Source organism: Tetrao urogallus, assembly GCF_951394365.1.
Source record: "Tetrao urogallus genome assembly, chromosome: 8".
In the NCBI taxonomy this organism is placed as follows: Eukaryota; Metazoa; Chordata; class Aves; order Galliformes; family Phasianidae; genus Tetrao; species Tetrao urogallus.
This window is the reverse complement of record NC_136821.1, coordinates 10507669-10535487: the sequence shown is the minus strand read 5'-3', so window position 1 is coordinate 10535487 and position 27819 is coordinate 10507669. Positions and strand designations below refer to the sequence as shown.

General features: G+C 41.8%; 1 protein-coding gene across 1 annotated transcript in view; it reads right to left on the bottom strand.

The window, feature by feature from the left end:
* Nucleotides 1-2442: 2442 nt before the first annotated feature.
* Nucleotides 2443-27819, bottom strand: part of SEMA5B (semaphorin 5B) — a gene marked incomplete at both ends in the record, with an annotated part of 123950 nt that continues 98573 nt past the window's right edge. The window contains 7 exons of the mRNA XM_079539334.1: nucleotides 2443-2598; nucleotides 18277-18482; nucleotides 21657-21701; nucleotides 22605-22754; nucleotides 23669-23839; nucleotides 25603-25821; nucleotides 26501-26726. Coding sequence (XP_079395460.1) covers nucleotides 2443-2598; nucleotides 18277-18482; nucleotides 21657-21701; nucleotides 22605-22754; nucleotides 23669-23839; nucleotides 25603-25821; nucleotides 26501-26726 — 1173 coding nt within the window. The remainder of the gene's footprint in view (nucleotides 2599-18276; nucleotides 18483-21656; nucleotides 21702-22604; nucleotides 22755-23668; nucleotides 23840-25602; nucleotides 25822-26500; nucleotides 26727-27819) is intronic.

Below are 27819 nucleotides of genomic sequence, written 5' to 3'. Positions count from 1 at the left end.
AATGGAAAATGAAAAAAAAAATTGCAAGATTTGACTCACTCACATCCCCTAAACTCCAGCTGCAATTCTGTGATGTGCACGATGACGGCAGAATGTGTCGGTGCTGAAAGGGAAGCTCAAAGGTGGCTCAAATTTCACAACAGTGAGCATGACTGTGGGAGCCCCATCTTCTTCTGACTCCTCCACTGGGAGCTGAAGAATTCCAGCCAGGCAGTCCAAAGCAAACGCATTCAGCCCATGGGCCACGTGTTTGTTGGAGTGACTTACAGCCAAGATTTCCAGTGTTTTGTGGGGAGTAGGCAGTTTGATTCCCTCTCTTTCACCTGGTGAAGCTGAAACAGAAGCAAGGTGAGCTGCTGATTCAGAACAGCTGCTGGAAATGATAAGCACCAAGCCTAAGGCATCCTTGAGGCAGTGCAAATAACCCCACTTCATTACAAATATCCTACAGCCTTCAATCACTGCAAACTGAAGTAAAAAAAAAAAAAAGAAATTTAAAAGTGGGAGGCTACTTTATGCTTGCCTTCCGGTCAAACAATCGTAACACAGGCTTATAGAGCCATGTTGGCTTTTCCTTGCAGGAAAAGCAATGCACTTGTATGAGCCTTTCTTCATTTCCTACTGGCTACCTGCATGAAAGAGAAGAACACATGGCCCCGGCCAGACCTCCAACAAGCAACTGCAAAGGAACAGCACTGAGAAACTGTTGGCTTATGGCAAAATCTGAAAGAAAGCAAAGACAAAACACTCAGTACACAGCTGAGCTGACAGCCATGCGTGGGCATGGCAGTCGTCCGGGTAAGATGCAGACAACACATCCAAGCTCAGGACTACGTGGAGCTCATGCGCATTTCGGGGTGTACTTTTATCTCATGCTTGGTATTGCAACATTCTAAAATCCTTAGCATCAGGAGTTCGTTATAAATATTTAGAAACACTGAATGATAACAGTGGTGGACTTGTTCACTTTGCTAACACGTTTGATGTAATTGTACATTAAGCACCAGCAATAAGTTTCCTTTTTGCCAAACAATTATGTCAGACAAACATCTGGCTGTAAACAACATGGCTTCTGCATTAAAATAATACAGTTCTCATAGACACAGTCACACACGTACACAAAATTACATTTCAAGGCTGTATATATTGTTTAATAACGCTACTGCCCCAATTCACTTCAATAGCTGCAGCAGCAGTTGTTTGTTGGGTTGGTTTTGTTCAGAAAAATTAAGGAAATATTGGCAAACAATGCACATTACTCAGCTGTGTTACTATTTCATAGAGTACTGACTGGAAGACGCTATAAGAATGTGCAGCAGACTTTCTGGGTCACGTCAGACTATGGAAACATTCCTTACAAAACACTCTCCCCTTTAAAGTCAGAATTATTCACTCTTTGAAAAGTATACAAACTAAAAACAGACAATAAAAGAAGAGTAAAAATTAGCCCAAAGCATGGTGATTTCCCACAGAGAAGAGCACGGCCTCCAATGTTGTCTTTCCTTGCGGACACAATCAGGATCAAAGCTAGAACAAAAAGAGTTAACACTGTGTCAGAAGCAAAATGAAAGAATGGAAGAAAAAAAGCCTATGGCTCTTGTGCGGCAATCATCTTTTTTTTTTTCCAGTGATACAAACATCTTTGTTTGCTAGGCACTCCCAAGTTCATGTCTCCGATGTTATTCCAACGTTTACTTTCCTCAGTATCTCACTGCCAGTATAATTTCCTTTGAATTAAGACTGGAAACATTCTAGAAAGCTTCTTTGGGTAATGCACTTTATTTGTATGTTGTTTCTTACCAGCTCAATTGCATATTACCAAAGAAGGCGGTGGAGATTATTTCCTGCAGTATGAAAAGATTCTGTTGAAGATACAGGAACGTTGCCCTAGAAAGTTAGTTTTTTTTTCTTTTTTCTTTTTTTTTTTTTTCCTGCAGAAACTGTAAAAAAAATTAATCAAAATTAAAAAAGGAAATGAAAAGGAAAACGTTCTTCAAGTTGTTGGCACGACGGAGTCCTGCGTGGTCGGTTCCATGCGCTGTGCATCATCTTACGCCCTGTTGCTCCTCTGTCCCAGGAAGGATCTCCTTGCCCCAGGAGGCCGCCTCCTGTGTCACTCCACATGCACTCATACTGCTGCGTGGTGGCACGGCCACAGCCAGCTACTTGACATCAGCCTTGGACAGTGATGCTGATCTTCCAGCCATAAACAGTTGCAGTAGTGAGAGCCATCTCCAACCAAACAGCCACAAAAGCTCTGCAGAACGGTCCATGTCCTTGTAAGGAGATGTGCTGTTTACAAGAAATACAATTAACCAAAGGAAAAAAAAAGACCCTACTGTACAATATTTACATCTAGAGGCTGGGCCAGTATTTGGTCCACGAAATCAATAAAAAAAATTCATATAGGAAGTGATGTAGTCCTGCAGGATCTGTCCATCATCAGCTGTTGGTAAAGGTCCTTCCAGGAGAGGCCTCCGGTCTGTAGTCATATTTATTCAATGTACTGGGATAGTAGGTTGTCGTGTACACGTTGGTTTGCTGCAAGGGGTAGAAGTTGGTCCTGTCATCTGGTATCAAGTTGTTCTTGTTAAGTGTCTGTAAAAGAAAAGAGGGAATGACAGGCATGGCCACGGTGTGACGCAGTTACTGCTTTCTACCTGCAGACACCTCCCTCTCACCTGCCTTCTTCAGCATAGCCTCTGCTGCAGCCACCACTGCCTTCCCTCCAGCTGGGAGAGTAAGATGGCCCCTTGAGGTCATTATGGGGCAGTCTGCAGGGACCACAGCTCCGGCCAGGTCTCCTCACTGTGTTCCATCTATGCTCAGCTACTGCTAGGGCCATGACCCAGAGCCCTCTGCAGAGACCCGCAGTCTCCGGGTGGATGGCATGTTGTCTGAATGTCAACGTCACACAGAACCACGCTGGGCCTACACGACCTTGGTGGTTAATGGTAGTGCTCAATCTAACCTCTTTCAAAACGCTCACGTTACGGCCTGCAGTTCCCTCTCAAACAACTGCCAAACGGCAGCTTTTTCTCTTTGGCAGAGCAGGTGTGCATTTACCTGATCTCCATCTCCATTGGTAGATATCCAGGTTTGGACCCCCCGATATTAAGTGTGTCACTTCTGTCAGCTACAGTACAAGTAACAAATCATGGTCACTTTTGGAAAAACTAAAATGACTTAAAATACTTCAACAACCATGAAACAAGTGTTGTCAACAGCAGCATAAAAAGAAGAACCAGAAACACCCCTTTAACATAAAAATGTAGAGGGGTTTTTCCCCCTCCCTTCCTCCCCCCTTTGATTTTTGCAAGAATTACTGTTACTTTTCACACCAGCATCCCCCCCTATCCCCAGATTAAAACCCATTGCTATGCCAGGCTTTTCCTAGGGACAAGGATAAAATCCCATTTTGGAAGAAGCAGTGATTGTATGAAGCTTTCTCTTTCATCTTTACAGTCTATAACTTCGGTTGTAGACATTTCTAACAACATTTTTCAACAAGCTCCTGGCTTCAACTTCTTGTCTCTGACCTATAGTGTTCCTATGCACATCTTTAAGGTTTGCCATGCAGTACAGTAGGGAACTCACTGCTTTGATTTGAGGGTCAACACAGGCTTTGTTTGCTACAGCATCCTCGTGATCGAGGCACAGCACATTTAGGGAAGGTATGAGCGCATCTCCTGTCTGGAGCAGAGAGATGGAGAGTCAGATGAGGTGCCCAGTCCAGGATCTAATGGCTGTTCTGCTACCCCGGTACTTCTGGGGAAGCCACTGCACCTTAGTTCCACAAACAGCTCACTCTCAACCCAGCTCAAGCCCCAGTTTCTATTTAATCAAGCAATTTTACTGCATGGGGAGCGGGAGAGGAGGAGGAAGAAAAGAAGATACCTTCTTCTAATCCAATATCAGTCTCTACAGCTACCATGGGAACTGTGCCTCCCCATTTTATGTAAGATATAAAGAGGAAAGACTTCCCTGTGGCAAAAGTACCCTGATAAAGACACTTTAATTACTGAATAGCTGAAAAACTTCTATGGAACAGGCATTACATGAAACATCTTGTATGTGGAAACAGGAGGAGATCCAGCCTCCTCCTGGTCTGACTGGGATCTTTCCATGCCTGGACCTACAGCACAGCATTTGTAGGAGTTAAGAGAGAATTTGTACAAGCATGTTCAAAATGACAAATACTTTGAAGGAATGAGAATTTCTGCCTTTCAATATGAAAGGAAGAAAAGAAATGTCATGCTTTGCTCCCAGTCACCCAAAGAAATATTAAAATAGTGTAGGCAACAGTCTGCTGGTTTGTGCTGGAGGCTGGCAAACAAGGAAGCCGGTTTCAGTTTTCTGTTGCTTTCTATGCTTCCTTGGGAAATTCAATTAACTTCTCTGTGCTTCAGTGTTTTCTGACCCAGCTTGATAAAAATGATTGAGATCGCCTGCAAAAACTCATTTTGCTAAGTACTGTCACTGAGTCTGGGGGAACTGCTCTCTGGAAAACAAACAAGTGTTTGTACATGATGTCTAAGAATTCCTATCAGCGTCTCTAGCTCAGGATGCCCACTAAAGGCAGTGTGACCCAATGGCCACGGACTACCACGGCAAGAGGACAGGCTGATCCCCACTGCCACACTCCCTGGGCACACCCAGAGGCGGTCCTGGACTTGCCTGGCTCCCTTTTTGGCAGAGTTAAGACTCAAGAGAGGTCAGAATTACAACCTCTCAAATTTGAGATTTGTTGGCATCAAAATCCTGACCTGGGATGGCACAAACCATCTCGACCTGAAGACAAAAACCTCAGGATTCATCTTTCTTGGCTTTCAACTGGAAAATCTGTGTGAATTCCAACAAGTCCCACGGTGTTTAAGACCAGTCCCTTACAGCAGACTTAGCATTTAATTAACGCTATTTGCATATTTTTTTTTTTTATCTCTTGTCTTACTTTTGTATAACATTTCATTAGGGGAAAAAAAAAACCCACAACTTTTCCTTTGCTCTTATCGTTTTCATTCTTGGCTTTTTTTTTGTTTTGTTTTGTTTTATTGAGGGCTTATATCTTTGGGAAATACCTTCTGAAAAGGGTTTAAGAGAATTTATAATGCAATTAGCTGCAAGGAATTTGTCTCTGGAAAAACTGCGGAGGCAGTACAGTCCTAAATCATTGTGATCAATGCGCACTGTCGGCACGTTTCCCTGTACAAACTTATTGTCTGTCTCATTTTAATAAATAACTGATTAGGTTGACTGGCCCTAGAAATTGCCTGATATTTTGAAGAAGGAAAATTAGGCAGCAGCAAATTATAGAAACGTACACATACTGATGCACGCTCTGTGTGAGAAGAGAAGCTCTGTGGTTACATCTCCCTGTGCATTTCATTCAGAGCTATCACCCTGGCTCTTGCCCTGCTCGGCCTTACTGTGACAGCGCAGAGATGGCCAACAGCTTTCCTTTTGGACAGTATTCCCAGCACTATACGAGAGACACCGCCAAGGTCAGAGGCTCCCAACAAGCTGACCTTGCTGGAGTCACTGCAGGATGAAAACACTCAGCTGCACCCACTGGTGCTCCCACCTGTACTTGTCAGTACCAAAGGGAAAGTTGCCTTTGTAGGGACTTATCTGTGTTGTCAGTAACTAAGCTGACATTCTCAGCTGTATTTTAAACACTGAGAGAAATGGATTTCAGGCTCTCGTTACGGTCCCATCACCTCTTCAAAAGAAAGAAGATTCTGGTTGTTGCAGAACTGAGACCAGAAACTTAGCTATTGTGAAAACCTGTGTGCGGTGGTTAGAAAAAAAGGGTCCATTCAATGAACAACTAGAAACTCATCGTGCATCAATCAAATATTTTTACCTGCTTCCATCCTTCCTGGATGAGCCATACCATCACAACATGTTTGATATCATTCATTTTTTTCTGGTCTATTCACCACTGACCTCAATTCAGGAACTTTATTGCAGAAGATACGCCAGCAGCATGCACTAACAGATCCCAGTGGATTGTTCAAAAGCAGGCTCAACTTCAGCTTCTCCCATACGACTAACATATGAAAAGCTTCCTGTAACCTGGGAGCTCTGCCTTGTCAAACTGGAATTTGAGATGGACCAGGATGGATATAGTTTTAAGAGAATGTAAAACACCAGCAGCTTTCTACATTACGTGTGATCTGTCAACTAATCAAAAGGTCCAATCTTACCAGTGAATAACATGCCTATGCTGAGCGCAGCAGAGAACTGAGTATTTCAATATTAACAGAAATGCATAAAGAATCACTTAGCACTCTTGCTGTTACATTAGCAATTAGTTAGAACTGAAACACGCTAACAAAAAATTTGTTGCTATCCCCTCACGTGCTGCTCTTTGTCTGGAACTCAAACAGTGACATACACGCACAGGCTGTTTTTCCCAAGGTAAAGCCAAGCATTAGACGTGTTAAACTTGATTGCATTGGGCCATATGCATACATTTAATTTTGTTCCGCTTTTACCACTGATATTTTTAGCCAAAGTCATCATTCATATTTTCCATTTGTTGCTTTTTCTCCAGCAAAGCCTTGCCACTACTCCCCCAAATTCTGCCTCTGCTCCAAATCATTGAGTCATAATCCACTGACCTACTTGCTTACATTCTCCCAGATGTATCAAAATATCATCACGTGTAACAGTATGGGACTTTCAGTACTACTCCCATCCTACAGCTGCATGTAAAAGCTGTATAAACATTTCCTACACGCATAAACAGATCAAATGTTTCAATTTTCAATAAACAATCATGAAAAATTCAAAACTTCACTTAGAAAAGATCTCTCCATGCCCAATTAAAAGGAATTCCCTGTTGTTTTCAGCAAGGTAGTGTGAGAAGGAAGCTTCAAAAAGCATCTGATATACATATAACTGATAGCAGGAAAAAAAAAAAAGGCTGTCTAGTGAATGTAGTTTGCACAGGGTGACGGGCAATGACAAGATTTCCTTAAATTTATCATGCAGACCTCAGTGCTTGCATAGAGCTCCAAATTTCTGTTTTCTGTTTTGGAGGTGTTGTGAGGGAAGAGTCAGTGGGTTTCCCAAAAGTTTTATAGGTTTATCACCAATTACACAGCACTGCAGTCCCCATGAAGTCAGCGGGGCAAAGATTTCTCCCCAGCTCAACAGTTTCCCCACTGTCTTTCGCCAAGTGATATTTCATCTCTTCCACTTTCCACCCATGACACTTTCCCCTTTAAAAAGGTAAAAAGAAAGAAAAAGTTGGGTGACCTTCTCAAAGAGGTTCAAACCACCCCATCTAGCTCTAGCTCCCCAAGTTTCCATCTTCAAGCTTGTTTAGAATGTTGGACAATGGGTTATGTCATATCCTCCCCTTTTTCTTCCTCACAGAGTGAGCACAGGCACTAAGGAACAAAAGGTCACAACTCCAGTCACTGTTAACCCTCGTCATCCACTGCAGACATAGACAAAGGTCAAAAATAAAAGTCCGGAACCAAACAGAAACTCTGAAGTCAAGCCACTTCTCTTGGCAACATCCAAATCAATCCCATGCGCATCCTGCATCTGCAGAAATCAGGGACAGAATTCCCACTGAACTCAGCTGCACAATTAGCCCGAAACGAACTAAAGTAGCATTTCCAATTTTCCTGAAACAGCATCCTGTAGCAAAAGTTGGAGGGCCGTTACTCCCCCTCACCCCTCAGGAAAATGGAGGCTTAAGGGAATTGTGCAATGGTGTAATGAATGCAAGATTCAATGTTTAGTTTCTTCTGTGCTCTTTGAAAGTCGTTTGTTTCTTGCAGTGAAATCAGAATGAGCAAAATGCCTTTTCGATACAGATCAGCCGCTTTATGGAGCTAGCCATGCCTTCTTGTTAAAGGACATTACTTTTTGTGCTCTAGGAACATTAGCCAAATGAATTAGGTTTGCAAAAATATATTAAGAAACATTTCCCACAGCTTGTACACCTCTGGAAGCACCAAGGTAAAGAGCTCAGAATTATAATTAACCAGTAAATTTGGAAATAATTAGCATAATAATTGCGTTTCAATAAAATAAACCGTATAACTAAAATAACCTCTCAGCAAAATTCAACACCAGGAAAACAAATGACGTCTGGCCCACCCACATGCTCCCTTTCTTGTGATCAACCCGATGCCACAGCACTGCTGTGTCTCACAAGCTATGCATTACAAACTGCGCTGCAAAGATGGAAAGCTGTCAGAAGGACCTTATGAGACCCATGTATTTACTGCAAGCTATGAGTGACTTAAAAGACTGTAATAATCCTTCTGTCGGATCTTTCTTAACAATCTGCGTATTGCATTACATTAAACAAACTGTCCTACCTGATGTTTTTACAAAATCTCTACACTGAAGCCAAAGGTAGCACCAGCCAGGCTTTATGCATTGAGTTTTTCCAACAGATTCAACATGGCTGTTTGCAGGATTACAAGGGGAATGTAGATGTACAGATGAAGAATCTATTTTCTCTGTAAGAAGGTATTTCCTTTCAAAAAGAGATATAAAGAAATCCCACTGTGACACTAAACTTATGATTGCACGTTCGTCTGGGATGGAAGCTTACTGTATTTTTGGACTGGAAATTATTTGTTCACCAATTTGTTATTGGTAAATAAATTAAGCAGCCCCCAAATGATGCCAGCATCTGTAGATGTGCTCAGATTAACAATGGAACTAACGTTCAATTATAAGAAAATGAATAGCTACAGCTTTCTATAGCTGTTTGAAAATAGCTATTTTATCCTCATACTTGAGGGGGAGTGAGGTTGTATTACTGCCGTTTAAAGCTTATAAAAACCTTCAGAGTTGGCAACATAAAGGACCATTGTCAGAAAGATACTTTGGCACATCTCTGACTTTAAGCATGGGTACGATGACAAAACGAACTGCATGTTGTAATAATAAGGCAAAAATGTGTCCCTGCTTAGAACAAGATCCATGTTCTTTTTCTTAACAAGGAACTGCAGTCAATGGAAGTCTTCCCATTGGCAAGTGCAGGTGTCTAGCACTGAGCACGTTATTTACCTCTGGCTTGACACCAGTTTGGTGGTGGCAACACCCATGATGTGGTGCCCAGATACAAAAGGAAAATTATGGGCTGCCCTACACTGCTTCCCAATATAGCTGATGCACAGGATACAGCAGACATGACCTCAGCTGTGTGGGACGGTGCCATCTGTCTCTGTGCTGCCCTGTTACGCCTTGGTGCATGAGCCTCTCCACTTACTGGGTCCCTCACACACAAAGCAGCATCACCACAAAAGTTTAGCAACTGCCCTTGGATGTGCTATCAACTTACCAGATGTACAATCACTGCTTTCTAAAACAGCAAATAGGTTAAATAGTACACGCTGGGTGCAGAGCATCACCTATTGGTGTTTGGCCATACTGGGCTTCAGTTTCAGGCAGCTTTCCCTGCATCACTGCAGTTAAAGCCCTGAGCTTTTGGATGGTCTCAGAGCCGCTTATGGCAGTGAATTACAAGCATAAGTCATGCAGAGCAGTGCCAGCCTGCAGCACTACATTTAGCTGAGAATTGCAAAGGTGTAGCTGCAGTGGTGCAAAGAAAAAAAAGATGTAGTAAAAATAGAAATAAAAGTTAAAACTGAGCATAATTTGCCATCTGCTAGCTCTATTCAATCTCTCATAGTTGTACTGCTTTCCAAGTATCTCCCACCCTCTATACTGCTGCTTTTTGATTATTTTCCTCAAGATTGCTTTGTTTTCTCCCCATGCTGCATCTTACCTTGTTATTTCCTCTCTACACTTCTCTCTCTCCAGGTCATTTTCGATTATTTCTATACCTTCTAGTTTCGTCTCTTCTGCTAGTTTAATTAACGCACTGGTTGCACCCTCTCCAAGCTCATTAATGAAGATATTAAATAAATCCAAACCTTGCATTTCTGCTTGCAGTGCCCCGAACAACTCCTCCCCACAGCCCCGTATGTTCCCATTAACAATTGCCCGATGTTTACAGTCCATTAGCCAAGTCTCAATCTCTGCAGCAGCATTCCTGTCCAAACCAATTTGTACTTACATGTCACAAGATTATTTCAGACACCTATAGCACACTCTTTTCTTTAAGTTTATGGACCAGTGAAGCTGCAGTTTTTAACCAACTGAGAATCTGCCCGTATGCAGCTCAGTCTGGTGCTTTTCTTTCATCTGCTAATACTGAAACTGTGCAAAAAGTGATCGTGTTTGATTTCTTCCTTCTCAGCATCATGGTCCCAACTCAGCTGTCAGTTCCACCTAAGCACCTTTCATCTCATCAGAGTATGCGATATGCTGCCTTTCCAACATTAGTGCTGGTTTTCAAATATTAACACTGACACAGATTTGTTTCAATGAGTTTCCATCACTGTAACTAAAAGCACAGACGAATCACTCCCATTTGTTTCTCCTGGTTTCACTCTCTGCTGTGACCTCGACTGCCAAATTTTAAAGACCAACTGGGGTTTAACACTCCCTTGATATGCTTTGCTGAATGGGGAATGTTGAGGAATATGTCATTGACTGTGAACGTACACTTAACAGATATTTTGTCTCAACCCCAAATCCAAATGGTGTTTCTCACACAGAGTTATTAAAGCTACTTGTGTGACTTCAGTGCATCGCACTTGAGGAGCTTAAAAATGACTCAATTAGCTGGGAGGAAATTGGCCTGCATTCTTACGAACGCTTTTGTGTTACCTTTGCATTTCATGGTACTGGGAGTTTGCCCAAGGTCTGTGATATTTATAAAGGTAATTGGAGTTGTTCATTAGCTGGTTCTCGCAGGCTCTGGGATACAGTCCATCTAGATTCATTCCTCCACTGATTTTCAGTATTTTCCTTTATTCACGTGCTTAGTGCCAAATCTCAGGACAGCATTAGAGCTGACTTAATGAGGAATCCCCCTGTCTTCAGGAGAGTGCAGGCAGAGCTGTGCCTGCTTTCCCTATGCCAAACCTGTTGTGCACATAAAATGATGCACTGGGGGAAGGTGTCAATGGCTGAAACGTTTCTGCAAGCTTCAGTTCTGAACACAACTGACACAACTATCTATCTTGTATGTATGCAGCTCCATTTCTTTAGAATTCTACCTAAATATCTACCATTTGCTGGTGGAGATATTGCAGATGAATAGTAAGGCAACTCCCAAGTATAACACCGAGTTTATGTTTTCTGGTGTTTGTTTGTCCAGTATTTTCCTCTGCCTTTACTTTTAGCTCCCTGCTTTCATGGCTCCCTTTAAACTCTTCTACAAACACATAATTTTTTCTTCCTCCATATGTTAGAGGCACTGAGGATTTCCCACTGTGAGTGTTGTGCATACCAGTGCCAGGCAGAGCTTTGTGGAGATGAGGAGGGAAGAAGCACTTCAAGAACCCGGAACAAGAGAGAACCATTAATTTTTAGCAAATGGGACTAGGGCATATTTGAAATATTCCTGTTTTGGCCAGTAGAGGGAAGTCATGTAAGTACACAGCTTTCCACACAGTGTGGTTTTGTTATCCCCATTCCTGGAGTTCTTCATTTAATTCTCCTTCCAGCACAGGTGAGTGGGTAGGGGAGATACATGTAAACCCCCGAGAAATCAGAAAAGGTAAAATTGCAGGACAAAAGTGATATCAATTATTAGATCCCCTAGTTTAGCTGGAAAAATCAGATGAACTTTTGAACACAGCTGTCCAGGTCTGAAATGGCAAGTCATATGCTCAAAAACCTGAGAGATTTTTTCCACTGATTCCTTGATCTGAATAAAAAAATAATCAAAATCACACGAAACTTGTCTACCTACAAACCTGTTTTGTTCATGCCCACACATCATCACAACTCCTGCAACGCAACCCTAAAGAAAGTTGGTGCAAACATCCATGATGACTAGCATAGACTATGAGAACAGCACAGACCATATTCCTGACCTGAGTGCAAAGCAGATCCACCTGGTCATACAAGGAGGAGGAGAGAAGGTTAAGCCAAAACCAGAAAACCTAACAGGATGAACATGAAGCATCTAACCCCAGCATGATTTAAAACTTCTCAATATTGCTGAAAGAGGAAAGAAAGCAAAAAGTCATCCACAAGGCTGGACTCTCACAAAACGGTAGGCAAAGGGTAGCAAGGTGGATTCTCACCTCCCAGAAAGCAATAACAGTCCTGTGAATTAATAAAGAGCTTTCATGAAGAATGGATGAAGGGGGAACTAATTTCCTTTGGGGGACCATTGGCAGCAGTTGCTTTGCATCCCAGAGGGCACAGGAGCAAGGAAACCGCTCAGATTGGCAGTTCCCCCTGTTCTTAAATAATACATCAACATGAGGGTGATATCTGTGACACGCACACAGCAGCCTGCTGAGCTGATCCTGCCCTGGGGTGAGGACACCTCCAAGAGATGCACAGTGCCCCACAGGCACAGCTGTCCCTGGACACCCACACCTCTAGGAACGCTTGACTGCTCAATTTGACTCAACCCAATGATATAAAGGGGAGAAAAGACACTAATAGAATTTGACTGAGATGCACCACTTAATCCTTTTTTCCCCATCAGTAAGCTCTCGCGCTTTCTCTTCCTAGCATGCATTATGCAAATTGAGAGTCCCCTGAAGTGATATTTGTGACTGCAGGATCATACAAGAAAGGACACAATGCTCCTTTCCCAACACAGCCCCCTGCCCCTACTATTCTTTTTCAAATAATACCATACTCACAGTAAGTACTAAAAATGTGTACTCTACCATTCAAGCACTTAATGTTCTTAAATGCCACTTTGTTCAGAGGAAATAGTCTTTGTAAGACATGAAATTTATTGGGAACAAAATTTATGTTTCAATTTGATTTACTATATTTGTATATATGTGTGTATTTATTTTATTCCAGCTGATTACATCAGCTAAATCTCTCTAAAACACCATGCAGCTCAAGCAAATACTTAAGGAAGGCTGCTGGTAACTTATTGGCTATGTTGGGATTCATAACTGCTGGCTTACATCTCAACTTTACAGCCACTTCCTGGGACCTGCATGATGCACAGTGACAGGGCCATTGGGAAAAGACAAAGCTCTTATCACAGTGCTATCAGTCTAAGTGCTGCGATCACTACAAATAAATGGGTTAGCCAATTTTTGTTGAAGTAGTAACACACTAAATGAAGCAATAGGACACAAAGGCCCTACGTTTTCTATGGCAGAAAGAAACAAACGTCCTCAGAGACCAAGGTTGACTGAGATGAACATTCCTCTGGCATTGATAGCAGTTAAAGCTCATTTAAACTAGAACCATTGACTGTCTCCCTGCTACAAAATAGGTGTGATTTTCAGTGGCAGTAAAAATGACCATCGCCAAGAGAGAGACATTTAAAATCCATACAGACATCCACTTTCCTATATCCTGAGCTTCACTTCATTTTGCAATGCTGGAAGCCATGCCAGATGCTCAGTCTGTTGTGTTATTCAGAAGGATTCTTCTCCTGAACACAGAATTGGTTTCTGTTTCGTAACCCTCCACATTGATATTTTATTGCCATGAATTATTCGTGATTACTAAGTGTGGATCACAGTGTCTAGAGACTTTTGATATCTGATCTGCATTCTCATTTGATTCTCAACAGCACTGTTCTCAATTTATTAAAAAATATTCATTCTATTTTCTATTTTATTTGGAGTTCCAGGAAATCAAGTGAATATTCTACCATTTCCTGGTAGGCGAGTTTATATTTGCTATATAATTTGGGGCAACTACAGGACTCACAGTCCTACCCAATCTAATGTGCATTTTTCTGGTGTCTTCCTGGAAAATCAAGGCAAAAGCTGAAACATAAAATATTTAGTTTCCATTTTTCACTGCCATTTACAGCAATCTCACTCACTTTTTACTTCACATTCCCTCACAGGTATTTACTTTTCAACACAAACCACTATTTCGCTTGAGCACAACTTCAGTATTTGACCCCCTTAGTGTCTGCAAGAGCAGCAGTGATGCCTAGAACAGATGCAGTGCTTGAGTGCTTCCCTAGCTTAGTTGAGGCAACAGTACAGAGAGTTTGACTGCATGGCTATGCTTAAAGGAGGAAGGACAAAGGGAAGTCTGTCCAGCACAATCAAGAAGAAAATCTGCAGAATCATCATCACAACCATCCTGCAAACTTTTATTTCCCTCTAACCACATCTGGCTTGATCCAAAGGCCATTGCGTTTTGGATTTGGACCAACATGCAGATGCCTTTGCCTGTCCATATCCCATGTAGAGTAAAAAATTGGCTCTCTTTATTGGCAGAGAATTTAGCAATAGGAAGATGTTCACTCCAAACCTTTTCTTCATGAGCGGCAGCTCACAGTTCCTAATTCTCCAGGGCTCAACACTGACCCTACATCCTCCTGCTTCGACTGCAGGATCATCAGGCTTTCCATTGGCATGATGCTAAACAAGCAACTTGCATGAATAAGACACCAACCAGCTGAAGCAAGACATCAAAAGAGAGGTTTTTCCCTTTGCTTTGATAGCCATATTCTAAATAATCATTGTGGCAGTACTGGGAAGGTCATAGATGGCTCTGTAGCCCATCGTGCCAAAACGTGAAGAGTAGATAATTTTTATTTCATTATGCTCTTGTTCTGCACAGACTTCAATATTGTCAGAATGCTGTATGAACTTTAACCAATTAATGAAACATGAACCGCTTATTAGGTGACCCAAAAGTTCTCTCCCCTACAATCTGTGAATAACAAATGAAAATCAACGCGCTGCCGGTAAATGCATATGCATGAAATCTTTTAAGACATCATGGCGAAAACAGCTAATAATAAACCTCGCAGCATTCCTGAGAAAGTAAAACAGGAAGGGAAAACCAGCCAGCAAAAACAACACGTTCTTCTGCAAAACACTGCCTAGGCAAGTTAGCGTCAGCGAAATGATCAATAGGTCACCATTATGTATGATATTTACATCTGATCTGCATTACTGCATTGCTAGGCTGAAATGCCCAACGAGGCTCAGATCAGCTAGCACTTTCTTCATTAAAATCTGCCTTCATATAAAATTCACCTTGATTTATGAGTCTGCTTTCAGAGCTGTACATTTGAATGCAACATTGCCAAACCTTCTACTGTGTTCACCTGCTGGTTGGAGAGCAGAGATATTTCAAGATGAAAATAAACTAAAGATGGCTGCAGAAGGCTGAGTATTATCAAAGAATGCGAATAATAGGCTTTTGCATATGCTCAGCCTTCTGCTACCATCACATCCCTGTGTATCATCATTTTTTGTTACTGAAAAACAGCCTGCATGCTATGTTTTTCCTTAATCACGGGTGCATTAACTTCTCCATGCACACACACACACACGCAAAAACCTACAATTCTTTTGCTTTCACCAACTAAAAATGTTTGGGGATTTTTATTTATTTATTTGCATCTGCTGTGTATACTTATTTGGTTTTAGAATCTGGAATTTCAGGCGTTTTCACTTCCTTTCATAAGTACACACTTGAAATTCAGATGGGCTCATACACATGCTCAGTCCAACTCCCATTTTCCAGGAGGTAAATTTTAGCTCCTTCATCACCTGAATGCTAATTGTGAAGCATCACAATAAAACCACACGTTTCTTGAAGGCATGAAAAAAATACCCTCCTGACCCTAAGAAAACTCTGCCAGTTATTCCTAAAAATAAAGCTGGCTAATAATAAGTTCTGTAATTACACAGCACAGAGCACACAGAACCTTCCACTTACTACACTAACACTATGTTCTTCTAGGCAACGCTGAGGAGTGGTGAATTTGTATTATTAAATAAGGAATTTTCAGGCAAGACTTTAAGGAAGGAGGGCCAATAGAGAAGATAACACAAGGACATATTTTACACGAACAGAGAAAAGGGGCTCCACTTGATAAATAAATCTTACTTCTTCCAAAAATCTACTTGCCTTGTCCACCATTCTGAATACGACTCTGCAAGTAGCCCTTTGCACCTAAACATATAGATTTTGCCTGTCACATGACTGCAGGTCGATGCACCTGAACTGTTTCACCTGCTAATGTTCTGTAAATAAGCCTCATTTGGTGTGTCTTTCAGTATGCCCAAGTCTTTTCTCCTCAAGCCTAACTCATACAGTCCCAGCTGCCCAATGCCTTCCTCTAAATAAACTAGATTTTCAAAACTTGATCTAGCGCCTATGCACTTCGTGTCCGTCAAAAGAAGACTCTAGCAGCTGCTCACTGTTGCTACACACTAGATCAAGTATTCAGAGATGGATCTATCAAGGAGGTCTACTCCCTCCTGATACTTCATTAACTAATCTGCTGCTATTTTAAACTTTGCTCAGCTTTGTTATTACTTCACTGCACTACTTTGCACAGACATATTGCTTTTCAGAATCCATTTACCCAATCAATCACGATCATTCTGGGAACAATCTCATTCTCTTCTAAATTTTAACTATTCTTTCTACTTCAGCATGATCTGATGGAATAAGATAGTATAAATTATGAAGAAAATGTTAATATAAAACCAATCCTGCAATGACACACTTCCTAGAAAAAAAACACACAAAAAAACCAAATAACAAACCACCCGTCTTTTGCCTTCATTGTTTGCTATGCAAGGAATAAGGTGACACCCTTTCTCACCTTCATTCCTGGAAGACTTTCTCACTTGGATCTTCCTATTAACTTTGTCACAACTCCTCATGTAACTGAAAGTTTTACTGTCATAGTTTGAAGTTTCTAGGATCAGGTCCCAGTTCTTTACCTGTCTTAATAATTTATTACCTAACCCATGTATACAGAGCGTGTAGAATAATACATCCTGTGAAACTTTGTTAAAAGCCTCTGAAAATCCCAATATGTCTGCTGCTTTCCTCACATCTAGATCAATATTTATTTAATTTAAAAAAGGAATCCAATTTGCCTGACATGATTTACTTTCCACAAATCTATGCTGACTCGCATTACGATGCTGCATCCTTATTAAACTGTATGCAACTGTAGCCTTATAATACTAGAAAATGTATTTTCAAGACTGTATTTGTAGGCAGCAGCATCCTCTGAGGGGTTACAATGCCCAACACAAGGAATTCAGTGGATCCTTATTGCCCAGCTGGTCTTTTATTTTGCAGCTCACACTGTTTTCCCTTAAAATGCCAGAACAACACTGACTCTTTTCAAATGACTTGATACAAGCTCTTAATTCTGATGCGTATTCACGTATTCACATTGCAAATCATGGACATATATCAGCAGTCCTCTTGTGCCCAGAGTTATAAAGTCCCTATGTTGAAACAACCCCAACACCCAGGGTGTTCAGCCTGTGGCAATGGTCCCACAGCCGATCACAGTGTTGGGTCTCAGTCAGAATCCAGGCCAGATCAACAGAAACAGACAATCATAATGTCAACAGCACATAGCTTTACGAAGGAATAAGCAGCTGGAGGATTTATTGCTGCTTTGTATTCACATCCCAAACAATGCTCTGCGCTGTTCAATTCACCTTAGGCAGGCTGTTCTCCCCACAGTGACACAAAAAGCATTGCACCCATCCCACTGCTTAGCTCTCTGATCTCACATTTCACCTGCAGACCAATCCTCATACAGAGTGCTGTGCTACTATTTCAGCATCTTGTCTCCTGCACCCTTAGTCCTGTCTTCTCAGATAACAGGTGATATATTCACCTTAGCAAGCAGATGTCCCAACAGAATACATCTCTTCAATATTCTCCTAAGGCTTCAGCACCCAAGTCTACAGCTATCATTAAATTTCTGCATGGTTGCCTGGGGATAAATCCTGTCCAGTCCTGATAGAGGGGGCAGAACTCTCTTTGCTTTCTCATTTTCTCCACTTTCGCAGTTCACAAAGCATTTCCAGAATCTCATCCTACCAATAAGCATTTTCCCAGCTATTTGTCAATGAAGTTTCAGTTTTTATTCTTCCTCCCCTCCGTTTCCTCTTTACCACGCGCTAACAAAGCAGTGAACTGAGCTCTTACTGATTTCTTAGAGGACAATTTGTATATGTACAATAGTCAGAATGGCCTGGAGTATGTTGGTATGTAGTTGCCAGACTGGCATTCATCAGGACTGTGAAACAGAACAAAATCCCATTGCAGTAATGAGACTTTTTAACCCCTTTGTGACAGTATGGCTAAATGTCCCTTCAGCACCACATACAATGCCAACAGCTGGGCGCAGAAAACACCAACCTACCCAATTCAAACCACGACACAAACACAGAATTGTTCAGGCAGTATCAAGCAGTTTGTGGCGTTTCCCATCAAGTACCCTACCTTGAACTCCATGGGGGTGTACTTCTCATTCTTGGGGGTTGTGTTGCCCTTGTAATGAAGATGGTTGGGAGTGGTTGGGTGGATGACAGTCGACTCCTGGGACTGCCTCTGACAGCGCTGGCAGTACACGTAAATCACAAATGTTAAGAGGCTAGAGCCAAAGAAGCAGGAGACCCCAGTGGCAATCAGATGGATGAGACTAAAACCTGCAAGGGAAATGACAGGAGACGCTATTTTTAAAGAACAGCCTTTTTCCCTCTCCCGACAAGACCACAGGTGCAAATCGCAGCCGTGACATCTCAGGATCAACTTTAATAAGCTGTTGAAGCCTGAGTTTTACGTTCCAACATAAACTGACATAATCTCCCCGAAAATCAGTCTCCCCACTGCAGCTCTGCCTTGTGCAGTTTAACAATTTCATGCATTGATTTCTCAAAGCTCCCACCCTGTCTCTCCTCTCTCCCCTCTATTGATATTGAATCTAAACATTATGTTAAGCTGACAGCTAAAGAAATGAGCCATACAAACAATGCGCAGTAACGGATTCCAAAGTGTGTGTGTGTCATGGAAATAAGGGGATAAAAATCCTCAGTGTATCTCTGAAGGGGAAGGGAAGGAGGGGAAACCCCTCTCTGTCAGCTGCCCGAAATGCCTATGAGACTGTGTGTGGGGTGAGTGAGACACACAGTCCGTCCTGTGTAATCCTAGCATAGTCGGTGTTCTTGCTTATTCACAGGGGAGTGCTGCCTGGCCACCTCTGCACTACCTCTGAGGAGTATTTGTACAGCTCCGAGGGAATGAGAATCATATGGAGGAAAAAGTAAAAGGGGTAACTGCTTGAAAAAAACCTGCTTTGTTGGCTTCCTCCACAAAGATAGGAAGACAGTTGCAGGCAGGTGTCGGTGCGGTAACAACAGTGTGAATTTTTCCAAAGGAAAAGCTCCTAGCCCAAAGCCTCCTGCAGAGATCTCTCCACATGGGATTACAACAGCACCCTCCGAGCCCTAGGAAGAAGCTGTAGCTTCCAGGAGTGCCCTGCGCACTGGGCATACCTGACTCCCAGCTCTGGCTGGTGGGAGAAGAATGTTAAGAGTATTCCTTGCTCCGCTCTCCCTTTGGAGAGTGTCAAACCCCACCGTAAGAGGAACTGCCATAAGATCCCCACCAACACCAGAACAAACATTAGAGATCCTTACAGCCACAAAGTTAACGAAGCAACCAGAGACATTCTTGTGTAGCAATAATTTGCGACCCTTCTGTCTTTTGCTGTGTTGCACTGGGGAATCTACAGAATAAGAATCAGCAAGGATGGCCCCAGATGTTACCGTATTCTAATGCTTTTTCTTAATCTTTCAAGCAAGAATGACAGGGACAAATGCCTGGGAAGGATTTCTTCCTTCCGACTGCTTGCCCCCTCAGAACAGCTCTCCCGGAGGATGGCCACACTGGCTCAGTGGGGACTGCAGTAGTAAAATTCTCGTACGACTTAAAAAGCCAATTCATTTGGGCAGACTGCTGTGTTGACTTAAATGTGTGCAGAGAAATGGAAGGGACTACTCTGAAAGTGGCTTTAAATGAGGTTCATTCTTAATCTGATCACGGTGTGCATTTTTTGGTGCCATCTTACATTTTAACTGATATGCTTTTCAAATACAGAATTCTGCCCATTAGTCTGCTGCACTCCTCTAATCTTTAGTTAAAGAATATCCTCCCGAGTTTAAAAGGAACCAAACCAATAGAGTCCTACAGCAAAGTAAAGCACTTCAATCATAATTATAGTAAGGAACATACAGAATATATTAGACTGACAAGCTACATTTATTTTTCAAACCACACTATAAAATTCTATTGCAAGATTACCACTTTCTATTGTGTTCTCACGACGGTCCAAAAATGGCAGAAAGACAGCAATTTCCTACTGAATATTGTTAAGATATTTACAAAAAGACATTTCCTTTCTAAAAAAATCTCAGCCTACTTTACCTCACTCATGAGAGCTGAAACACAGATATGTAACTTCATTTAGTGAAGCTACATGATACCACTTCATTCTCCTTCCATCCAGCTTTGCTTATATTGCACTGAATGTCTCAGTACATCTCCCAGTTCACTTCAGTAGGAAATCCTTCTTAAAACACAGAATCATAGAAATGTGCTCCTACATTCCACTCTCTCCTTTCAAAGAACCATCTGATTTATCAGGTGAGTTTTAGCAGTACCTGAGACAAAAATTGTTTCGTCTGCAGTATGCAAATCCCTGTGGGAAAGTTTTCTGGTTCCTCACTTGGAAAATACAGATTTTCTGAGATGCATCAACACATTTTCTGTTGGCTTTCTTGCCAAATACAATAGAATGCTAAGTAATAAATGATATTAGCAATGGTAAAATGTAACAGCAGCAAGTATAATGCTATTAGAAAAAAAAGGAAATGTGAATAGAGAGTATAAGGGCAGAATGCAACCCATAGAAAGGAGTCCTGGAACTGAAGCAAATATACTGCACTTTCTGGAAGGGAAGGACTGATGCAGAAAACCAACTGTTATACTGTAGGTGTTGAAATCTTATTTACATTGATTGGAAATCAATTGATTGTCCAACAGTCATAAACACAGTGGCCGCATTTCCATTCCACAGGTGGCATGACTTTTTTTTTTTTTTTTTTTTTTTTTTCCATCATCTCCACAGGGAGAAAACATTTTAGCAGCCCGCAGATCATTTAGATTTCAGGAAATCAGGGGTGTGGTGCTAGCAGGAATTGAGATGGTCATTAGTGTGAAACTAGCATTTAAAAACACTGAAAGCACCTGCCATTTTCTTTGGTCTGAATTTTTATCACAGTGGCTCATGGGGCAGTGGAAGAGTGAGACTAATGACTGGATCTTTCCTAGTTAGGTGCAGAAAGGAGACAACTTCTTTGAGGTGAGGACTTCAGTGAAAAGAACTTGGAGGACAACTACTAACTCAAATCTAGTCCTATATCAGAAAAGGAACTAAGAGACTTTGTTCAGCGAACTCTTTACAGGTTACTTAAAAACACCTGCCTCCAAACAGCGGGAGGCTTACAGTGGTGAAATGAGGACTGTGCCTTCCTTTCTCTTGAACCTTTTATCCTGTGGGTAGAGACAGACAAGTAATGTGCTCCCTGGTAATAAATGACCTTGGTGGCCAAGCCAAACCCCCAAGTAGACAAAAATCTTGGAACTGACAAGAGGCCTGTGTGATACATTCCTGCAGTCTGACTCAGACAGCAAGACTCCAGTGGAATTAAGGCTATCATTGGGATGTGAGCTGTATAGATTAATGGTTTGCTTGATACTGCACAGGGAGAATAGAAGCCAGGTTAAGACAAAAATAAGATATACGGTTAGTGGTATCCTACCTCCACAGTTTGTGCTCTCATCAATGCTGGATGCTGGCAGGATCACTAAACAAAGAGAAGAAGATCGGAGAAAGTTGTCATTTTGCCACCACTTTACTTCTTTAAGTAATTAAACCCCCCTGTGATTCAGGCACAAGAAGCTGCTCATGTGTTCTGCAGCAAGCTGAGAGTCTCTCTAAATTGAATGAAAAGCTCAGACTGTGAACCACATGAAACAATACCTCTCCAAAGACCTGGCAATTACAGTACAGTTACCTGATCGCTATTTAGCTTCTTCAGTTTAGGGGAAAGAAGACAGCTAAGAAAATCATGGAAAAAGAGACTACAACCGTCTGGGGATCTCAAATTTTTAAGCCAGGTCATTATAGTCCAGAAAAGAACATTTGGAAGATGTTATTCAGGCTAGAGCAATATCAAATATTTTCCTGAGAGATTCAGTTTCCACAAAAAACAGAATGGAAAATGATGATTGCCATCTGTCCATCAATTATGCTGCTGTTAGACCTTTGATTATTCTCCCCACATCACATAGTGGTTGTCTCCATCTGCCCGTTTGCTTCTTCGTGATTTTAGGATGCATCCTTTCATAACTGAACTCAAGCATCTTCTTTTGCCTGCTCCATGCTGAGAATAGAGCTCATTTTTATAACCCAGCCCTAGATGAAGGGCTATGCAAGGTTAAAAGGTTCAATTTGAGTGAAGCAGTACTAGTTATTCATTCCAGATCTAGGTAATTCTATATTAAGAGAGCTGAGATGCCCCAAAGGAATGTCAGTTATCCTGTGCCTTCAACAAGGGAATTGATAACTTATTTGTTAATTTTTTGCTTTACTAGAAGCATCCATACCCTTTCATAGCAGAGAAAATCTCACCCTAGTTTGACGCCTGGTCATGAGCTTCTCTCCTACATTGACCCACCCTCTCTGTCTTCAGTGACATGGTACATACCAGGAATTTCATTATACAGGCAGTCTTGGTACTGTGTGCTGTTTCCAATGCACTGAGAAGAGTCTGGGCTGTGTACCTCGCAGTAACGGCTGCGATACTGGATGCCCTCTTCATTACACAGGCTCCACTCTGACCACTCTGACCAGCCACCTTAAATGCAAATCAAGAAAATGCACAGACAACATCACCAAGAAGGAAAAGGATCCCTTGTGGAAACCAAACTTCTCCCATGCTAGAGTGTTCAGATCCTCACCTGGGCCTCTCCCACACATCCAATCTGGGGGCCTTCCGCAAGTTTGATCGTTATGATATAAATAACAGTGCAAGAATCATAATCTACTTGTCAGATTGTAATTTTGTTAATACAGAGTAAATGAACCTTTGCTGGAGCACTGCACAGTGCAGAATTGGTTTTAAAACTCCTATATCAGCTTTGTGGTTAAAGACATACAAGCATTTGGATGGGACAGTTTTGTACAGGACCTCCAAATTTGATGTAGTCTCTCAAGGATACCCCAAGCAGCCAGCACAAATTACAGTGCTTACAAAGCTTTACTAAGGTTGCTAAGAGGAGGAATCAGTCTGCACTGGATCAGAAATACACAAAAGTGGTTCAAAGTCAGCACAGATGTGAACTTTGTCCTCTGAGCTGTAGCACACATTCATCTGCCAGTCTGTGTAAGACAGAAAAAGGATCTCCCCTTCAGCAACAGTACAGATTGATGCTTCATGACTCCTTTTGTTTGTCTTGAAAGCTTCCACATTCAAGAACCAAAGTCTTGCTTTTTCAATTACTTTAAATTGATCGTCTGTTAACAAGATTTTGCCTGGCTAGCACCAGAATGCCAGAGCGTGGTCTGGTGAGCAAGTAAAAAGAAAGGTGATGAAGCATTTGATTTGAACACTAGGATGTCTGCTTTTTCCCTGGTTCAATATACATTTACTGAATGGACACTAAAGCTACTAACTGATGGTGTTCCTGGCTTATTTTTATGACATGCTGCAGATGCACCTTGCTCTCATCAGCACCCTAATCAGCTGAAGCAGGAACCCAAAGTGGCTACCTTCACACGGGTGGGTGTTGCAGAGAGCCTCCTCAGTGTGCAGCCCGATGCAGATATCCTCTCCACTAGATGGAGCTGGGTTGGTGCAAGTCCGTGTGCGCTGGTAATGCCCTCCTCCACAGGTTGCCGAGCACTGAGACCAAGGAGTCCAGCAAGACCAAGAGCCTTTTACTGGAGGATATGGAAAAGCAAGGAGAAAGAGGTACATGCAAGTGATTACTACTCTCACTGTGACACAGAATCCCAGTATCTCACCTAGATCTACCCTGCCCAGAGAGCTGGCACTTTCTTGTACCCCAGGACATTTGGGCTTCGTGTCAAGAGACAGTTGGAATGTGCTGCACTCTATGGATGCTAAATGAAGTCCATGCACAGAAAGACTGCATCATAAAGGACCGTAGCAGAAACTATTCTGTAGGGTGACTGTCTTATTTTTATGCAACTTTTTATAAAATATCTTTATTACATTGTCTTTTGACACTTCACCTATAGTAACAGCACATTTACTTGGAAAAAAAAGTCATACAACCTAAGTGGAGCTTATATCTTTCTTCTCAGGGTCCCAAGTCTTTTAGTCCCAGACTTCAGAAAACCTCAGAGGCTTTATGTGAGCACAGTCCCAAAACACTTTATTAATAAATCCAGGGTGGGAACTAAGAACTCTGGGTCCCAACCCCTCTTGTCACGCTAATAGACTACCTGATTTTCAGGTCCCCATGCCACTATTTCAGGAGATAACAACCTCGTGACTTAGTGCAAGATAAACCTAGGATTTGTGTATACATATTGAGTGAGGCAGGAACAGAGGGAGACACATAGAAATAGCAATCATGCACTCAGAACAGATTGTAAAACATCATAGCGTCTAAAGGGAGAAAACAGCACAGGAGAAGGGCACAGACATTGGTGAAAAGCTACTGAGAGTTTCCAAAATAGTACTAATAGCTGCCTTTATAGTGCTAGAGTTATTTTCTTTTTATAGGCCACAGAGTGCAATATTAGACACTCCTGCTATGCTCTTACTATGCATTCTGATCATGTTTTCCTATCTGCATTGGCACTTTATCTTTGCATTGAATTTTAATATCATAATAATACCATAATAATGCAGCAATTTCAACTGTAGGCCACAAACTATATTGCCAGAGGTAGACAGAGCTACTGCTAGAAATTGCTAGAACTACAAAAAGACACGGTGATTTGTTTAAGATCATTTAAATTTAGCTTAGATAGCTATTACAGAGCAAGGAGAACGATAAGAGAGATAGTATGGTAGTCAATAGTCTATTATTACTATTCTGGACAAGGAGTGAAACATAAACATGAGGACAAACTTGAAAACCAGGAAACCAGGCAAGAATACTCCCTGCTGTCTGTGCAGGAAATGGTAACTGATGTCAAGAGTAGATGCCCATCGCAAGAACAATACGTAAGCAGGAGAGGGGGAAGAAACAAGTGTTCACAAGAAGAACTGCCACATCAAGCATCTCTACAGCATTAAGTCACATTCATTAAGCCCGTCTCCTCACCAAAGTGCAGATGTACCATGATGCTCTCCACTGGATGGAGCATCAAACCTACCTCAAGCAAAACACTACCAAATAAGCCACCATACTGTTTCATTTAGAGGTTGTGGCTGTGTTTCCCTCTTAGCCTAGGTGAAACATAGGTCACAGCACCAAAGTGTGTGGATTGCATATATGAGTCATTACAATAGTTTTGGTTTTGTTCTGGTCGTTTGGTTTTTTTTTTGTTTGTTTTTGGGTTTTTTTTTTTTTTAAATTAAGGAAAATTCCCCCAAATTAAAGAAAAATGAAATTAAAGAAAAATTAAAAAAAATGAAAGCACCTTGGAAATACTGATTTTTGGTGTCTCTGCCATTAAGATGAAGAAGAATACCTCTGAATTTCATGCAGGAAGATAATCATGGTTACCTGGGCAAGGATGTGGGTTGCAGTCTTGGTACTCCATCGCTGACCCCACGCAAGGCAAGCCACCATTTTTAGGTTCAGGGTTTGTGCATGTTCTTTTCCGGATTCTAAAGCCCAACTCACAGTCCCTGGAACAGGAAGACCAGGCCCCCCAAAAGGACCAGCCCCCATTGATAATCCGTGCAGAGGTCTTACCAGTCTTGAGGAGGTCATCAACAAGAGCTTCAAAGAAAAAAAAAAACAAGACATCACAAATCAATCAGCTGCTTTTTTTAAAAAAAAAAAAAGTCTTCAGTTCTTGAATAAAATCAGGATTTATACATTCTGGGGATGAGTTTCTGTTGAAAGCCCTTAGTAAGAGTTCTGTTCCATAGTGTTACAGCAAAGTTAGAAGGAAGTGAAATGTGTCACATACAAAATGAATCTAGTGATAATCTTGATAAATGAACTTTCTGGGCAGCAAATTGTGGCAATCTGGGCTGTGCTGTCAGGACACTGACTTGCACTACAACAGTAGTGAAGGGAATAACCCTGGAGGCAGTGCACAGAGGGACCTTCAGAGAGAAAGAAGAGTGAAGACAAACTATCCCACAGAATCTATTTCAAACTATCCCACTATCCCATCTCTTCTTACACCCTCATCATTTGCCCATTCTCATTAGGGCAGCCTGAAAGTACCAAGAATAACTCTATATGCTACCATAACAGGGCTGCATTGACTTCTACATCACAGGGCTCTCTCCATCCCTGCCATTCTGCAGTGATGCTAGTCATACATTTATGACTAGATAAACCAAGATTTATGTAGATACAATCAGGTTCTTGCTGTTCTGAGAGAATTCCCCCTTCCACCAGCAATCCTAAGCTTGTCCCATAGTTCCCCAGAACTGGCAAGACATACAGTCAGTTTCACACATAGCTGAGCCATCATTGGGACAGAATCGACTCTCAGTTTTCTTTCTCCCAAACTGCAGCTCATGGGGATCAGACAGCTGGGCACGACACGTGTAGCGGAAGCGCTGCTCCTGGCGGGCACCATTCTGGGTGATGTTGACAGGCATCCAAGGGGTCCAGGGTGTGTTCCTACGTACTTCTGGGCAGCTCTCTGGGTTGCAGGTCTTATATTCCTGCAAGGAATGAAAACCACTGTGACCTTCCTTATCGAAGAGCAGCAGACTAAGTGACACAAATTTGTTTGCATCCTAAAAAACAACGGGGTGCCTTTGTATCAAAAAAATCTTCTATTCACCTTCTCTGACCTCACAGATACAAGATAGTGCTGGGTACAGCAGAAAACATGGGCACTATGGAGACAGTGGTGGTACATAGCCTCAGGTGGACTTCAAGGATGAACTGTGTTTACTATTCTTATGTCTCCCTCAGGTTTGTATTTCTTTGCTGACTCAGAGTCCTGTGGGGCTTAGAATGCATGGTACGTAATGGGCAGGAAAATAATACAAGCAATGCATAAAAGTAACAACAAACTACTTTTCTGCTATGACTCTGAGATGCTGCTCTCAGGTCATCCTAGGAGAGCCCCACGAGGACAAAATATCAGTAAAGATCATTCCTTGAAAATTTTGCTGTTTTATTTCTAAGACACTTTTAGATAATCTTTTTTTATTGCTATTTGTTGTTGTTTGGTTGGCTTTTCGAACTCCCTAGTGGAGACCTTTTGCCTTTCTTGGTGTAAAGATGAGCATCGATATGATACTCATATGATGAGTATAGCCAACATTCTTGCTGGGTGGGGATGGAATGATACGGGGTCTTTACAATTCTCACCACCAGCAGGAGGAATTCCAGTGGAAGACATTGAGTTCTTGTCTAAAAATAAATAAATAAACCCTACTATTCTGGCAGAAGGAAAGAAATGTAATGCTTTAGGACTTTATGATTCTAGAGTAAATGCCAAACAGCTTGTGAACAGATGGGAGGTTCCAGATCAGATCTGCTTACACTGAAAGAAAACTGCCCATAAAACTAATTAAAACAGCTGCATGGAACAGCTGCCAGAATAGGAAAGGGAAAATAAAGAGAGAAAATTGGTAGTCATTGCCTCATTGATGGGTTAACTGGGTATTTGACCTGTTGGTTACTCAAGTATGAAAACGAGACTCGTTTCTGTTGTGTGTAGGACCTCCTTGACTCAGCAGGATCATTCTTGGGAGTGGGAAAATGAAATGTAGAGTGTCAGGCAAAGGACTTGATATCTAAGTC